The sequence below is a fragment of the Bos taurus genome, chromosome 24 (genome assembly GCF_002263795.3).
Source record: "Bos taurus isolate L1 Dominette 01449 registration number 42190680 breed Hereford chromosome 24, ARS-UCD2.0, whole genome shotgun sequence".
In the NCBI taxonomy this organism is placed as follows: Eukaryota; Metazoa; Chordata; class Mammalia; order Artiodactyla; family Bovidae; genus Bos; species Bos taurus.
This window is the reverse complement of record NC_037351.1, coordinates 54,643,154-54,661,251: the sequence shown is the minus strand read 5'-3', so window position 1 is coordinate 54,661,251 and position 18,098 is coordinate 54,643,154. Positions and strand designations below refer to the sequence as shown.

General features: G+C 40.3%; 1 protein-coding gene and 1 pseudogene across 31 annotated transcripts in view; both read left to right on the top strand.

The window, feature by feature from the left end:
• Positions 1 to 18,098, top strand: part of TCF4 (transcription factor 4) — a 386,161-nt gene that overhangs the window by 315,581 nt on the left and 52,482 nt on the right. For 30 of the 31 annotated variants that reach the window (XM_010818907.4, XM_059880880.1, XM_010818903.4 and 27 more), the window contains 2 exon segments: positions 6,685 to 6,790; positions 11,163 to 11,296. In XM_010818907.4, the coding sequence (XP_010817209.2) occupies positions 6,685 to 6,790; positions 11,163 to 11,296 (240 nt within the window). 31 annotated transcript variants of the gene reach the window in all.
• On the top strand, positions 7,218 to 7,390 carry LOC112444223 (uncharacterized; annotated as a pseudogene).

Below are 18,098 nucleotides of genomic sequence, written 5' to 3'. Positions count from 1 at the left end.
TAATTGGAGAAATTTCCTGAAAAGAGAAAGGAACATCTATAAAAAAAATTGATATAAAACATTATGAAAGAAAGGGTAATAAAAAGAGTGGAATCAGGAATCCAGTTACCAAGATGTAATGTGAAAACTCATGATCAGAAAAAGTTAAAAATCTGTTCACCGTTTATTGTCTCAAAGTGATCACACTGTGCCTAATTATAGTTCCTTTGCCAAAGACTAACTAGGGGCCAAGGAGAAAATTGCCATGTAAGATTTTCTTACTGTTATTTCCTACACATCCAGAGATCTGGGGATCACAGGAGCTGTTCTTCCCTGGGGTTCTACTTTACAGTCCTGCTTGCAGGAATGTGGGCAGGTGGTTACAAAAAGGGCGTTAAGAAGTATGTAATAGTACAAGGGACTCTAAAAATAGTAAGTAAAATGGACATCTGAATGTTCTGCCATCCAATAAAAATCAACATTTATTAAACACTGGTGGTTCGCTAGGTGCTAGGATACATGTAATCTGCCTCTCCCTCTCGTCCACCAGAAGAGTTCTTGCTTTGGAAGCTGAAAGGCAACAGCAAGTCTTATGTAAGCTGCATTATTGTGATGGCTGCTCTAACAGAGTTTCATATGGGGCTCAGTAGGTCTCCCTGGGGACAGCCATTACCCTAAATCAGTGCTCCTAATACAACTTTTTGCCATAGTGAGAAAGTTCCACATTGTGATGTCCAGTATGGTCACCGGTGGCCACAGTTTGCTATTGAGTACTTGAAATGTGGCTAGTGTAACTGTGGGACTGAATATTTCATTTTATTTAATTTTAATTAAGCTTAATTCAAATAACCACATAGGACTCATGGATACTGTATTGGACAGCACCATTCTGGACATTTTAAAAATTACTCTAAACTCTTGTTTATATTTTTTGGATATAAATACCATTTATTGTGCTCCTACAAGAGATAAGGAGTTATGCTTGACATACGTACTCTCTAATCCGCACGGCAAAATAGCCCCATTTGACATTTGATAGTGAAGAAATTGACAAATGAGGAAACGGAGCCTCTGAGAGAGAACGTGCTTTGTTTTGTCCTCACAACTACTTATGAGAGCTGGAATTTGAGCCTTGTTGGTCTGATTCCAGAGTAATTTCTACCACTCTGCCAAATGGGTTTTTCTGCTGTCTGGAGACCATCTCTTCTAAGTACATCTTCCGTTTGCTTTATGGATTAGCCAGCAATATACCTTTAACTTTGTGCTATAGAACGATTACAGTGTCCATTTCAGTTCTTATGCATGTCGAGGTACCACTGCCCTGAGCTGTTCTTTCCGCTTACAGTGACCTGTGTCCTTCCAACAGTATTGTAAGAGTTGAGGTCCGTTGCAGTCAGTTTCCTGAGCAGTAAGCTGATCCCTTACAGGCACTTTCCCCATTAGATGCTGGTCACCATCAGTGTACATGCCCAGGTGTGTGAGCGTCAGTGGCGTACCACCGACTCTTGGCGTTCCAGTGTCTAACTGTCACAGTTTAGGATATTTGTGAAACCTCCTAAGGTCTGAGCTGCTAAGTCAGCCTCCCTAGCACTTGGGCATCTGGGGCATAATTGTGCTTTGCTGTTTTCTACTCCATCATGGAGCACATAGTAACCCTCTTAAGGATCTAAAAAGTCTCAGTTACAATGTTTCAGTTATTCTCACCTGGTTCTCTTTGGAAATTATTCAGATGGTACTGGCTGGTCACAGAGAGGCCCAGGTCTACTCTGCAACCTAGTGGCTGTCACTCAACCCCACTCAGTTATACACCTCATGATACATGATCTATAACCACTTCTCTTTATGCCCTCCGGAGTTCAGCTTCCCACTTCGGGAAGAAAGTAACTGACGCATATTGGTTTCACTCTCAACATGCCCTATCAAGTTTTCTTCTCTTAAAAGGCAGTTATGAAACCCCACAAGAATTATTTCTATAAATCATTGCCAAAGTATTGCCTTGTTCTGATAGCTAACCATATCTTTTCTTTTTTGCCTCTTAAGATCAACAAATTGTTTTTTAATGAAAAGAATGTAGGCTTTAATGATTAGTTTGAATCTTTACCACTTGGTAATTTTTTAACATGGAAAAGTGGCTTAACTTTTCTGAGTCACTTTTGTCCAGATAATTTTTAAAAAATAACAGCACATTAATGCTATTAATCTGATTTTTTTTGCATGTTTTTTAGGTACCAGGTATTCTAGTTGCTTTTATATACATGATGCCATTTAATTCTCTCAAGAATCTGGCATAGCAGGCACTGTTACTCCCTTTTTATGGGTAGGAATCTAAAGACCAGAGAGTACAGTAAACAATTCCAAGGTTGCCTGGCTCACGAATGATGGAATGGGCAGTTGTGTGACCCAGGCCTGCCTGGGCCAGGACACTTGACCTGTCTACCATTCTTTAGTCATATAAAATAGAAATGACGCTGTTGATAATGCCCATCTTATATGATTATTATGAAGATCAGAAATAATGTGTATGGAGCTCCCAGCACAAAAGCCATTCCACAAAACGCCCTGAACAAATGGTAATCATTGTTATCTTTTAAAATTTCCATAAGTGAAACTGACATGCCAAGACATAAAAATGAGCACCTCAAAGGAAAAAGGTAGAATACGCGTTCTACTCCTTTCATTTTGTTTGTTGGTTTGTGTGTTTGCTTGCTTTTCTTCTTTTCTAGAAGGCAGAGGTTCTATTTAAAAGAATATCATATTGTTTCTTTGATGGTAGCGCAAAAGATAATCAGAACATTGGTTGGAATGGTTAATATACTATAGTAGTATATCTCAAGTATATCTCAAATTACAACACAAGTTAAATCTGTAAAATGAGAACTTATAGATTTTTTTATTTTTTCAGAGTTTATGCTGTTTACGGGGTTTTGTTAAGCTTAGAATTTCTGCATTTGTGATTTTGTTTTAAAATCAAATTATAAGAGAAAAAAGATAACGGTGCTGACTTGGAATATGAACTACACTTGGCTATTAGTTTCCCATTAAGCCTTTATTCGGCAGATAGCTCACTCAAACTGCTGTAGTCTCTGAACTTGAGCCAAGTTTGCCCATTTCCAATTTTGCAACAGAATTTCACACTTCTTTCGTTACTCTTGTGGGAGGAACTGGAATGCCAAAAGTCACCTTGATCTAAGATACCTTGTCAGAAGAAAACTGAGTGTAGGTTTTTGCTTCTCTTTAGACTCTCTGCATGTTTCCTTGGCAGAGTTTCTTCAACACATTGAACGAGAGTTTGGGATTTGTATTTCATTTTCCATCGGACTGATTTTCTGGCGTTAGTCATTTGAAGAGATCTGGGATGTTTGTTATCATTCTGTTAGCTATTTTCTCTAACAAATGTGTAAGTCATCATTCTACTTACCTATAATAATAATAATTAAAGTTGAGTGGATGTGAGCTTTTCTTACTGAATTTAGTGTCTCTGTTAAATACATTCTTGCAGCCTATACTTTCAAGTCTTTTAAGAGGCTGAGAAATTAGTTGACTGAAGTAAAATAATGAAGCAGCTTACTGATGATCCAGGTTATTAAAAATTAAAACATTGAAGATAAGCGGAATCACTTATCATCACTCTGTTTTCATAAATAGCATCTTATACCTCCACCACCACTTTTAAAGAAGGCAGCCATTGAATAGTAGACAATAAAGGACAATTGATGAGCAGGGCTTTGACCATTCCATTGTTGAATTTTCTTATGATTAAAATGTGAGGGGGGTTGATTCCTTCTACTTTTAAAAAGTGTAATAAGAGACTTCATGGTGGTCCAGCGGCTAAGATTCCCGCAAACCCAAGGCAGGGGGCCGGGGTTTGATTCTTGGTGAGGGAACTAGATCCCACATGCCGCAACCAAAGGTCCCATGTGCCACAACTAAGACCCTTTGCAGCCAAATAGATACATAAATACTTTTTTTTTTAAGTATAACAGTTCTATGTTATGTTTATTTTTACAAACAAATATATAGAGCACTTATCTTTAAAATAACTTTTGATGAGAAAGATGAAGTATATAAATTAAAAGGGAATAACATTGTACCTGATCAATTATAATATAAAGAAAATTTATAAAATATGCAGAAATTGCCTTAAAAAAAAAAAGACTATTAATAGTGTTTGATTTCTTGTTAACAAAGACGTTCATCTTATCTAAAAAATCTTAATTTGGCCACAGCACCAGAAAAATAGAAATTGTATAGTGTAACATGTCCTAAAAGCTTTTTAACCCCATACATATTCTTTTTCATGCAGGCAGCATTTCTGAACTTGGGATAGTGATCTTATTCTCAGATCTTCACACTTGATCATAATTCATAGTCAAAGTAGCCTCCTTATAAAATTACTGAAGATTTGTCTTTGTCTCCCAAAAGATATATCAAATAATTCTATCCAAAAGGCAGATTTTGTTAGATGCCATCAATGATGTTTATGCAATAATTATAGTACATGTTTAAGGATAAGGTAGTAGACTATGTAATTAAAATTATATATTATCCTAAAAGAATTTGTTGAGATTATTTTTTTAAAATAAGGTGATTTAATAATGGGAGAGTTTATTTTCAACTTTATAGTAAAATATTGGTTTCTGAAATTGGAAGTAACACATAGTATACTTAGTTCATATTAATACTCACTAGCCAAGGGGCTGTCAGGCTCCTAGACTGTAGGTATAGTGGAGTGTGTTCTACTCATTCTGCCATTAGAATGAGATGATCTATTTCCCCTTTCCCTAGAAGGTAATTTTTGTTTTCATCTTTTTAGCTAATCTCAAGACTTCTAAATACCTTTAGTAGTATTTTCCAAACTGTTTGTCAGTTGTATAAGCCTCAAAAAAATACTGGGTTTTGCTTGATAAACTTAGGGTACTGATTTGCTTTGGGATTTCTGGCTTATGTTTTATTCTTTGTCCCTTTACAGATACTTGAAAAAAAAATTGTCCTTACTATAAGCCCTGTTAGAGAAGCAGGTAGCTGTTTATACATTTAAGATATGACTAAAATTTTAAAATAAGAGGAAAAATAGAGGACTCAGATTCCTCCCTGACTTAGGAAGAAGAATCCTTGTTTCTTTCCTTTTTTTTTTTTTTTTTTTAAAGTGGACCAGGTTTTTATGGTTTATTTTTGTTTTGTTCTGTTTCCAAGATCTCTCAATTTCAAGGGCACTGTGGGGCACATGTAGCATTTATGTGATGTATGCATGTGTGTGCGTGTTTTCCCACATCTGTCGCTGTGGCCCTATCCTTTGTGAAATCCTAAACCATGTATTAAATGCTTAGTTTGTGATTCATGGTGTTCTGAGAGCAATTATAGAATTTTTCTTAGGGTGTTTATTCCATGTGCGCTGTGGAAAAAAAAGGGGGGGGGAGTTATTTTTTTGGTAACCCTGCAGTTGCCTTTTTATTGGTGAATTTCCCTTTCTTTTACTGTGACCTGTGAATATCACTGTAGGCTCACTGCCAATTTTGTGAGCCGCTGCCTGCTTCAAAATGGAGGCAGGAAGGTATCCATTTTCATCAAGAGGATGACAGTGTTTTAGTCTCTCTGACCATCTGGAGAGAGGAACTTTTGGAGCAAAAGAAAATAGGGATTTAAAAAAAAAAATCGTATTTAGCAGAAAAGGCAAGGGAGAAAACCAATTAAAGTTAAACTATACCTCATGAATTTATGCCTTTCTACTGTGCTGTCTACTTTAAAGCAAACATAAACAAGAAAATACACATGCTATTTTTATAAAGAGCTGGTTCCCCAAATCCCATGAGTATTAGTAAGCAAATGTAAGTAAATTAAGATTTTGGCAGTTTTTTAGTTTATTGAACATACAAAGATGAAAGAGCTGTAAATGAGGGTCTCCCACCCCCTTCCTGTGTGCACACTGATTTTTGGTGGTCTGTGTAGATCTGGGCTTTTAATAGCCTTTTTCTTGCATCTCTACAAAAAGCTAACACTTTGGGAATTTAATATTCTAGGATACGTTTGTCACTTTCTGTGGTCTGGAGAGTGCATTTATTTTATCTGTCTTTTTGTCTCTCTGTCTCTGTCTTTAAATTTTAATTGAAAGGTAGACTAAATAGGACAAGTTGGAAGCACGTCTTTTTTTTTTACCTTTTACATGCTCTGGGCCATTTATGTTTAAAAAAAAAAGAATGCTTAGGTTCCTACAACAACCCTATGGGTATTATATATCTACAACCCAGGTGGTTCAGTGGTAAAGAATCCAGTTGCTAATGCAGGAGATGTAAGAGACATGTGTTCGATCCCCGAGTCGGGAAGATCCCCTGGAGGAGGAAATGGCAACTCACTCCAATATTCTTGCGTGGAAAATTCCATTGAAAGTGGGGCCTGGAGGGTGACAGTCCATGAGGCTGCAAAGAAGTCAGACCCAACCGAGCACACACAACCAGATGTCGTTCTCAGTATTCTTGCCTATAACTGGAAAATACCACACCTGATTTTCCATTTGCACAAACCTACTCAACATTTTGTTTTGTTCTGTTTTTCTGTATGGGGAATGGGGTAGTGTTTCTAGAGTTTGATCAGATTTCGGATGGATGTGGTAGAAATTGTGCCTTTTGTGCCTGCTTCTTGCAAAGTCATAGACCTTGAGATTCTTTGGTGCAGGCAGCAAGCAAAACTAAATGGGCTCTCGTTCCCCAGGTTTATGCTCCATCAGCCAGCACTGCCGACTACAATAGGGACTCGCCAGGCTACCCTTCCTCGAAACCAGCAGCCAGCACTTTCCCTAGCTCCTTCTTCATGCAAGGTAAGACACTGCCTCTTCCAAGGGGATATCCACAGGTCTTTTATGTCATATATGGGACAAAAGAGTGCTGTTCTAATACTCAAGAAATGCAGTAGGAGGCCAACAGAGGACATGGGAGGTCACGCTCTATTTTAGGACTTGAATTCATTAAACGTAGAAACTTCACTGAGAGGTGTTTTGTAAATGAAAACCTCTTGCGCCATCATGAGTTAAGATTAGACTGGTTTGGTTACTTAGAAGGATGCTTCCTGGGAGAATGTCCACCGTGACTAATAGCATTTCTACATCACCTCTTCCTGAGAAGAGCACGTACATATATGTTCAGAAGTGCTTTGATTCAACATGTATTTGGAGCATCATGGATTTAGACATGTGGAGAGCAAATTGTCCTTATACATACCTCTATACAAAAATTTGACCACTTACAATCACTTCTCGGCCTTTTGACTAAGATCAAGTGTAGTGTCTGTTCTTATCAGTAAAAACGTTGGCCGTTTCTTAATTCGTAGGGAAGAACAAGTGTCCCATTGAAGATGAAGTGACCTGTTGAAAGTCAGGAGTGTTATTTCATTACACAGCAAAAGCTCTATTCCAACAACTGACTGACTGAGGGGCCAAGACCCAGCTCTTTTCCCAGACAAATACTGAAAATTACAGCTTTGTGGTAGATGAAGTATATTTAATCCACTTAATTGTCCAGTGTATTTCATTCAGCACACATGGATGTTTGCTACCTGGGCTTATAGGCTCACTTCCAGTAGGACTTCTCTTTCTGCTGCGTAGGAAGACTGAGAGGGTTTAAATGACATCTCCTTATGAGAGGAGACTATCCACAGGATGCAGCTTTAGCTGGACACTTGTGTACCCTGGACACTTGTGGTCAAAATGTGATAATCTTGTTACCAGTGTTAATGCTATGAAATTCAGATATAGAATTCACCAGGAATCCCTGTACACAAACTTTAACTCATTTTGCCTTGGCAAAGTGCCGTGGGATTTCCTCCTCCTTGCTCTTCCAGGAAGGACCATGTCACGGGAAGGAGAGCCTAGGGGCGTGGCTTGGCATCTCCCTTAGATTAGAGTGGACACATTCAAAATCATTCTGCTTCAAAGGAATTTGTTTCCTTTCCCTGTAGAGTCTTAGCTCTTTTAGGTTGTTCGTTCACATATGAAATTCCATGGAAAATCTGTAAAGGTGAATTGAACGGGTCTCTGGCTTTCTCTCATAGCTCAGCTGGTAAAGAATCTGCCTGCAGTGAAGGAGACCTCGGTTCGATTCCTGGGTCGGGAAGATCGTTGGAGAGGGGATAGTCTACCCACTCCAGTATTCTTGGGTTTCCCTTGTGGCTCAGCTGGCAAAGAATCAGCCTGCACTGTGGGAGACCTAGGTTCGATCCCTGGGTTGGGAAGATCCTCTGGAGAAAGGAAAGGCTACCCACTCCAGTGTTCTGGCCTGGAGAATTCCATGGATTTTATAGTCCATGGGGTCGCAAAGAGTCAGACACGACTGAGTGACTTTCACTTTTGCGGGAATAGAGAGAATTGGTTTCACATGTAATGGAGCACCTATTAACCGGGGTCTTTTAGCTTTGTGACCTGTCCTCGGTGTCCCTTTCTTTCAGTGGGAGCATCAGGTACGTCATTCGGGTGTATTCTGTGCCATGACAAAGGTGTATCACCTGCAGCTTTAAGTAGTAGTCACTTGGGCGTCAACGGGTTTCCCTGGTAGCTCAGATGGTAAAGAATCCGCCTGCAGTGCAGGAGATCGAGGTTAGATTCCTGGGTCAGAAAGATCCCCTGGAGAAGGGATAGGCTACCCACTGCAGTATTCTTGGGCTTCCCTGATGGCTCAGATGGTAAAGAATCTGCCTGCAATGTGGGAGACCTGGGTTCGATCCCTTGGTTGGGAAGATCTCCTGGAGAAGGGAACCCACTCCAGTATTCTTGTCTTGAGAATTCCTTGGACAGAGGATCTAGCGGGCTACACCCCATGGGGTCTCATAGAGTTGGACACGACTGAGCGACTTTCACTTTGGGCATTGACACCTCTCTTTTACGACCAGAGAAACTGTGTTACCATTACTCGTGCTTACAGAGACTGTCAACTCAAGGACTCATCACCCAAAGCCAAATTTCGTGGAGAAAAATGGACACAAGGATAGATTTTGTCCATCTGCCTTTAGGAAGGTCGCTTGGTTAAACCATGCACACTGTAAGGAGAGATCAGGTAGATTAAAACAACAGGCTCTTCTCCGTGTCAGACCATGCAAAATACGGGGAACAGATTTGCTTTTCTGCATATAAATACTCAAAACACACAAAAAAAATTTTTTTGAGTTGACATTTATGATGAGCACAATTAATTCGCACACATCTAATTCTATTCTTTCAAAACACATTATGCCAAGATCATGGGATGTGATAAATATTAATTTACTGTGAAAAGCATAATTTATGTAAAATGTGTATTTTTGTAAGTCTGCATTGAGTAAAGTGTCTGAGTTAACAAATCCTAAATGTATTTGCATATAGTACATCCTGTCAAAATGTTTCAGGAGACTCTTGTTCAATGATAGATACTCTCAATTTATTTGCCATGCATGTCATCTCTCTGAAATGTTCGTTTTTCTTAGACTTCATGTTTGAATTTAAGATGACATCTACACTTCCACAATCTCTGAGCTAAATCTGAAGTCCATGAATAGCTACTTTTTAAAAGTCGTATGTTTTTACATGATGATCACAGACACAGTACGTTGTAATCCCATTTCACATGGCTGCCTTCAGTGAGAGTCTCCAATACCCTGAGAATTCAGGTCTCGAAGAAAATGTAGTTTAGATGAAAGCGATTCAGAGACTGTCAGTAGCACAGGCTTCCCAGGTGTCTCGGCGGTAACGAATCTGCCTACCGAAACAGGAGACGTAGGAGACATGGGTTTGATTCTTGCCTGGAAAATCCCATGGACGGAGGAACTTGCCTGGCTATAGTCCGTGGGGTTGCAGAGAGTCAGTCATGACTGAGCATGCACACATGTCAGAGCATGTTTTAAATTCACTGCTGTGTGACCTCTTATTTTAACTTCAGCCTCCATCTTTTAGTTAAAACTCTTATGTTGTATACATCTTGCATTTAATAATTTTTGTTAAACTATTGAAGGAAAAAAAAACAGCAGTAACATAGATCCTCTGCACCCTTAATTTAAGAAACCCAGACCAAGCAAAGCGAACTTAACAGTGACTGAGGCCTCTGGGCCCAGAGAGTGGAAAAAAATCTGTAGGAATATTTTTAACATGGTGTTAATAGAAAATTAGCTTGATATTAAAATATATTTCATATAATTTTCATATTATTTTAAACTTCTCTGGAGTTTTATCCAGAGGCTCTCAAAATTGTCTGTAATGTAGATACCACCTTATGATATGTGTGTACCCTTTCGATTGCTACTGAAGACTTAAGTTAGCTATATAACTATATATCAAAATATAAACATTCAGAAAGGAGACAAACACTCAGAACTATATACTTGGGACTGTTCTTCCTTAAATTATTACATGCTGCTGCTGCAAGTCGCTTCAGTCGTGTCCGACTCTGTGCGACCCCATAGACGGCAGCCCATCAGGCTCCCCCGTCCCTGGGATTCTCCAGGCAAGAACACTGGAGTGGGTTGCCATTTCCTTCTCCAACGCATGTAAGTGAAAAGTGAAAGTGAAGTCACTCAGTCGTGTCCAATTCTTAGCGACCCCATGGACTGCAGCCTACCAGGCTCCTCCATCCATGGGATTTTCCAGGCAAGAGTACTGGAGTGGGATGCCATTGCCTTCTCTGTAATTATTACATCCCATGATATAATTCCAACTTTAATTCCATCTACTTTGTATGTCACAAAAATGAAACCCAGTCTCTGAAGTCAGATATTCTTTCTCATTATTACTTATTTCTTTATATGCTCACAAAACTTGTAAACTGGCCATCTGTGTATTATCTCAAGGGTGTTATTTTCACCCCAAAATTCAGGAACAGTTAAATTTTTTCAGTGATTTTCATAGGAAGGAAAATGTCAGGCTACATCTGAGAAGTGTTTTCTTTAGCATTAGCTACCTTGCTGTCTTGACATAATTCTATGGAGAAATATGTTCTGTTCTTTTCCAGTTGAATTTTTACTAGGAACCCTTTAACTGTGTTAAATATTTATATTTGTTTGGCAATGTAGAGCCACGTGGAAAGTGTAATGAGGTGGTCTTCTGTAATCAGCTCTCCAGCACAAAGATGCACACATCACAGGCAGTTGTTTTCGGGGATATGGAGAAGCCCTGGACTATAAGACAAGGCTGAGTGCCTCGGGAAAGTCACGGTTTTCTTTGTCCTTTACAGATGGCCATCACAGCAGTGACCCTTGGAGCTCCTCCAGTGGGATGAATCAGCCTGGCTACGGAGGGATGTTGGGCAATTCTTCTCATATTCCACAGTCTAGCAGCTACTGCAGCCTGCATCCTCACGAACGTTTGGTAAGGCAGACACACGTGGCGAGGGCGATGGTACAGCTAGCTTATTAAATCCCCTCCTGTCTTCTCGTGCATGTACACATGGGCTCTGTCAACGGACATAAAATGGCACACACCCTTCTGACAGTCTCGTTTCTGGGATCAGAGACATACTCAGATCTCCTTTGTAAGCCTAACAGACCCTCTGTGTTGTGCACTGTTCTGTTGATTGAATTTTGTTCTGTGCTTTCTTTATCATGTCAGTTTCCTTAAGTACATAAATACATACTGTATTTGAGTTGCAGCATTTTAGCTGTGGTGGTTCCTTGGCTTTTGTTGTTGTTTTGTAGGGGTTTTTTTTATGTTTGATTTTGAGGCAGGGGTTACTATCTGTAGTTTTGAAGGGTATGCTGCAGGGGGCATAGCGACAGTCCGTAGACTTTGAATTAGGTAATGTACATCTCCCAAGGGCATTTCCATTTCACCTTGACCAGCTTCTGTAGCTGATGACAGCTTTGAATTATTGTATCACACCTAAAGGAGACCCTTCATGTTTCCTGTACACTTCGTCAGTTACAGCAAGCAGACGGCTTGTATTTGGATCAGATTCCCAGTTTTCAGTCTTTTATTTTTACTTCCACACCCTCCAGCATCTCCTTGGTACTCTTTCACTTTCACCCCGTTGAAGACTGCTGAGCTAAAGAGAATGGTCTCTTTATTACTGAAGTTTCCATTCTGCCCATCATCCTACACGCGTCCATCCTAGTATGTCTCTTTATTCTGGAGAAAACAGGGCATCAGGGGTTTTTCTAGTCTCAAAATTTCCCACATCCCAGAATCTACTGAAGAACTTAAGCCTATCACTAAGTGGAGGAAAAACTACTGCTAGGTCATGCATTAGGTTTCAGTTCAGTTCATTTGCTCAGTTGTGTCGACTCTTTGTGACCCCATGCACTGCAGCACGCCAGGCCTCCCCGTCTATCACCAACTCCCGAGTTTACCCAAACTCATGTCCATTGAGTCGGTGATGCCATCCAGCCATCTCATCCTCTGTCGTCCCCTTCTCCTTCCGCTTTCAATCTTTCCCAGCGTCACAGTCTTTTCCAATGAGCCACTTCTTTGCATCAGGTGGCCAGAGTATTGGAGTTTCAGCTTCAGCATTAGTCCTTCAAGTGAATATTCAGGACTGATTTCCTTTAGGATGGACTGGTTTGATCTCCTTGCAGTCCAAGGGACTCTCAAGAGTCTTTTCCAACACCACAGTTCAAAAGCATCAATTCTTCGGTGCTCAGCTTTCTTTACAGTCCAACTCTCACATCCATACATGACCACTGGAAAAATCATAGCCTTGACTAGACAGACCTTTGCTGGCAAAGTAATGTCTCTGCTTTTCATATGTTGTCTAGGTTGGTCATAACTTCTCTTCCAAGGAGCAAGCATCTTTTAATTTCAAATGCACGATGCTGGATGCTTGGGGCTGGTGCACTGGGACGACCCAGAGGGATGGTATGGGGAGGGAGGAGGGAGGAGGGTTCAGGATGGGGAACACATGTATAATTTTTTTTTAATTAAAATTGAATAAAAAAAAAAAAATAGCTTCAATCACCATCTGCAGTGATTTTGGAGCCCAGAAAAATAGTCAGCCACTGTTCCCACTGTTTCGCCATCTATTTGCCATGAAGTGATGGGACCGGATGCCATGATCTTAGTTTTCTGAATGTTGAGTTTTAAGTTAATGTTTTCACTCTCCTCTTTAACTTTCATCAAGAGACTCTTTAGTTCTTCTTTGTTTTCTGCCATAAGGGTGGTGTCATCTGCATATCTGAGGTTATTGATATTTCTCCCGGCAATCTTGATTCCAGCTTGTGCTTCATCCAGCCCAGCATTTCTCATGATATACTTTGCATAAAAGTTAAATAAGCAAGGTAACAATATACAGCCTTGACGTACTCCTTTTCCTATTTGGAACCAGTCTGTTCCGTGTCCAGTTCTAACTCCTTTGCTTCTTGACCTGCATACAGGTTTCTCAAGAGGCAGGTCAGGTGGTCTGGTATTTCTATCTCTTTCAGAATTTTCCACAGTTTGTTGTGGTCCACACAGTCAATGGCTTTGGGATAGTCAGTAAAACAGAAGTAGATGATTTTCTGGAACTCTCTTGCTTTTTTGGTGATCCACCGGATGTTGGCAATTTGATCTCTGGTTCCTCTGCCTTTTCTAAAACCAGCTTGAACATCTGGAAGTTCATGGTTCACATACTGTTGAAGCCTGGCTTGGAGAATTTTGAGCATTACTTTGCTAGTGAGTGAGATGAGCATAATTTGCAGTAGTAGTTTGAGTAGTCTTTGGCATTGCCTTTCTTTGGGACTAGAATGAAAACTGACCTTTTCCAGTCCTGTGGTCACTGCTGAGTTTTCCAAATTTGCTGGCATATTGGGTGCAGCATTTTCACAGCATCGTCTTTGAGGGTTTGAAATAGTTCAGCTCAAATTCCATCACCTTCACTAGCTTTGTTCTTAGTGATGCTTCCTAAGGCCCTCTTGACTTCACATTCCAGGATGTCTGGCTATAGGTGAGTGATCGCACCATTGTGATCATCTGGGTCGTGAAGATCTTTTTTGTACAGTTCTTCTGTGTATTCTTGCCACCTCTTCTTAATATCTTCTGCTTCTGTTAGGTCCATACCATTTCTGTCCTTTATTGTGCTCATCTTTGCATGAAATATTCCCTTGGTATATCTAGTTTTCTTGAAGAGATCTCTAGTCTTTCCCATTCTATTGTTTTCCTCTATTTCTTTGCAGTGATCATTTTGAGGAAGACTTTCTTATCTCTCCTTGCTATTCTTTGGAACTCTGCATTCAAATGGGTATATCTTTCCTTTTCTCCTTTGCCTTTTGTGTCTCGTCTTTTCATAGCTATTTGTAAGCCTCCTCAGACAATCATTTTGCCATTTTGCATTTCTTTTTCTTGAGGATGGTCTTGATTCCTGCCTCCTGTACAATGTCATGAACCTCCGTCCATTAGAATTGGGCGGCAGACAATATGGGACCAAGTCTCTTGTGCAGTAAAATAGATTTGAAAACGTATGAACCTCTAATCCTCCAAATGGGAGAGACTGTAGCAAACCCAGAGTTTCCTGGTTGTACTTACATTGTTGTTGTTCAGTCGCTCAGTCGTGTCTGACTCTCTGCGACCCCATGGGCTGCAGCTCGCCAGGCTTCCCTGTCCCTCACTATCTCCCAGTGTTTGCCCAAACTCATGTCCCTTGAGTTAGTGACGCCATCCAAGCATCTCATCCTCTGATGCCCCCTTCTCCTCCTGCCCTCAGTCTTTCCCACCATCAGGGCCTTTTCCAGTGAGTCAGTTCTTCACATCAGGGGGCCAGAGGATTGAAGCTTCAGGTCCAGCAGCACTACTTTCAGTGAATATTCAGAATTGATTTCCTTGGGATTGAAGACTCTGAAGAGTCTTCTCCAACACCACAGCTGGAGAGCATTAGTTTTTCGTTGCTCAACCTTCTTTAACATCCAACTCTCACATCCATACATGCTGCTGCTGCTGCTGAGTTGCTTCAGTCGTGTCCGACTCTGTGCGACCCCATAGAGGGCAGCCCACCAGGCTTCCCCGTCCCTGGGATTCTCCAGGCAAGAACACTGGAGTGGGTTGCCATTTCCTTCTCCAATGCGTGAAAGTGAAAAGTGAAAGTGAAGTCGCTCAGTCGTGTCCAACTCATCGTGACCCCATGGACTGCAGCCCACCAGGCTCCTCCATCCATGGGATTTTCTAGGCCAGAGTACTGGAGTGGGGTGTCATTGCCTTCTCCACATCCATGCATGACTACTGGACAAACCATAGCTTTGACGATATAGACCTTTGTCAGCAAAGTGATGTCTCTGCTTTTTAATACGCCGTCTAGGTTTGTCATAGCTTTCTTCCAAGGAGCCAAGCATCTTTTAATGCCTGCAGTCACCATCTGTAGTGATATTGGAGGCCAAGAAAATAGTCTATCACTGTTACCATTTTTCTCCGTCTATTTACCACAAAGTGATGGGACTGGATGCCGTGCTCTTAGTTTTTGAATGTTGAGTTTTAAACCAGCTTTTCACTCTCCTCTGTCACTGTCCTCAAGAGGCTCTTTAGTTCCTCTTCACTTTCTGCCTTTAGGGTGGTGTCATCTGTGTGTGCTTATATTACTGCTCTTCCTCTTGTGATGCGCCCTTTTTTCTTTTCCTAATACCCAGATTTATGCTTCTTTCTCTGTACGAATATAGGAATAGTACTTTCTTGATTTCTGTGGTCTTTGTTCTGTTTTGCTCAGTCGCCAGAGATACAGAAAAGATGACTTATATTCTATTCTGATGATGGAAAACGTTCCAGAAGAGTTCAGATATCCTTGAAAATATCTACTTATTAATGGTTAGTCCTGGTGACAGAGACAAGATGAGATCAGTGAGCTTATCCTCGAATGAGAGACAGAAGATGAAGGTGGAATTGGCCTTTTTCTATCATCTCCCAACTTTGAATGTGGAAATCACAAGCTAGCTCAAATTTCAGCCCATTTTCAATAAATAGTAGATGATTTACTTTCAAATTTCTTCTTCTTCCACCTCTTACTTAGAGTTATTAGTGTGAAATCTCAAATAGCACGTATTGTTACACTAGAATTTCTTCTTGGTTAATACTTTTATTTCACCATCATCATTTTGCACTTCTCTGAAGAACTCATGATCAAAACTATATGTGTCCTGCAAGCAAGTTTTGATTTATAAGTAAAAGATTTTGGCATTGTACTAATATGTTGGAATTTCCGTTAGGCATTTACTTTTCTTCACTCCTGTATTTATTTCTTTCCCTATCATGCTCTAGAACTTTGACTTAAGTGGTTTGATTTTTATCCCAGTAAAGTTCACTGCATGGGGGAAGCATGTTGAAAATGTGCTCAAAAGCACAGAAAATGTGGTTTTTAAAATGGAAACTAATTATACCCTTTTAGAAAAAATTTACTGAACCTAAACAATGTTATCAACCAGGAGGAAAGATCGTTTTGAAGGAGTAACCTGATAGGTTGTATCAGGTTCTGTGTGTATAATGTCATTTATCCATTGCAAAACAGTTTTCATTCTTAACACCATCAACGAGCATATCTTGGAGATGAGGGGGTTTATTTTTCAAAAAGACAAACAAATTAGGTCTCTGGTAACGTGCCCTGATGAATTTTCTCACTGATAGGGAAACTACTATGGTATCTAGTAATCCTTGTGATTTCAATATTTATTAGAAAACCTCTTGCCGAAGTGACTTTTAAAAATCTGATCCTGATTGAGAATCATTGGCGTATACTCTGGGCGGTTAGTTTCCTTTCGCTTGAAAGTAATGGTGGTTCCTTAAAGTTTTCATCTGTAGCTTTTACCCAGTTTCATACTGAACAAAGGAATAATTTGAGAAAAAGGAGGAAAGCTTTCCTTGGATTATTTTGGGTACAATTTGGCCAAATTAGTATGTCTTGCTGAAGGTAAACATTTTAGAAACATGATTGCCTTTATCACTTTATAGTATGTTATAATAGAATGTGTAATTACAAAGCTTAAAATCCAAATACAACAGTAGCCAACTGTCAAGTCACTGGTGTTGATTCTTTAAATCCCCTTTACAGTTTCAACCTTGACAACAATCCCACAGCTAATCACTACTATGTCACAGATACACGTACAAAATCACTCAGAAGAGTGTAGTTTGTGGTTAAGCTTTGGAAGGAGTCGTAGAAGATTTAGCTTTGGAATGACTTGGCAGAATTCTTTTTAAAAATAGGATAGAGTCCCTGCAGTCCGGCATGGGTTAGGAACGGTCTCTGTACCACAGAGTGAAATGGTCCTGGGAGTCTGGAATTTTACTATGAAGGAAGTTCTGTTGTCTTTTATTGTTTGTAACCTAAACCCTTACTCTAGTGATTCTCACCAGGGGGTGATTTTGCCCCACAGGAAACATTTGGTAATGTCTGGAGATATTTTGGGGTGTTAGAACCCGGGGGCTAGGGGGTGCCTATAGGTGGTACTGGAATAATCCAGTGTATAGAGGCCAGGGATTCAGGAAACATACTACAATTCATAAGAAAAGCACCCCCGACACACACCAATCCCTGCCAGGCAAAGAATGCTCTGGCATGAAAACAGTGCCAGGACTGTGAAATGCTACCCTAGCACAAAATTTGACTTTATTCTTAGTATGTGCTAACAGTGATCATAGTTTCTAATCTTTGAATGATCAACTCATCATTTAATAAAAAAACATTACTCACAGAAACATTTTCAACACTTAACTCTGTCAGTAGACTCCACATACACTATAATTGGGCATCAAGTAAAAATAAATAAACAAATAGTGGACATGTAAAACCTTAACACCTGGGGCTTCCCAGATGGCGCTGGTGGTAAAGAATCTGCCTGCCAGTGCAGGAGGTGCAAGAGACGTGGGTTCGATCCCTGTGTTGGGAAGATTCCCTGGAGGAGGAAATGTTACCCCACTCCAGTATTCTTGCCTGGGAAATCCCATGGACAGAGGTGCCAGGCGGCATGGGGTCACAAAAGAGTCAGACATGGCCGAGCACACACAGAACCGTAGCACTGTGTCATACTTCCCTTTTCCTTTGCCTTCGTGGTCGGCAGGGTAGATGTTATTAATAGCTAGAGTAAGAAAGACTAATGGGACCTCTTATGCTGCTGCTGCTGAGTCGCTTCAATCATGTCCGACTCTGTGCGACCCCATAGAGGGCAGTCTACCAGGCTTCCCTGTCCCTGGGATTCTCCAGGCAAGAACACTGGAGTGGGTTGCC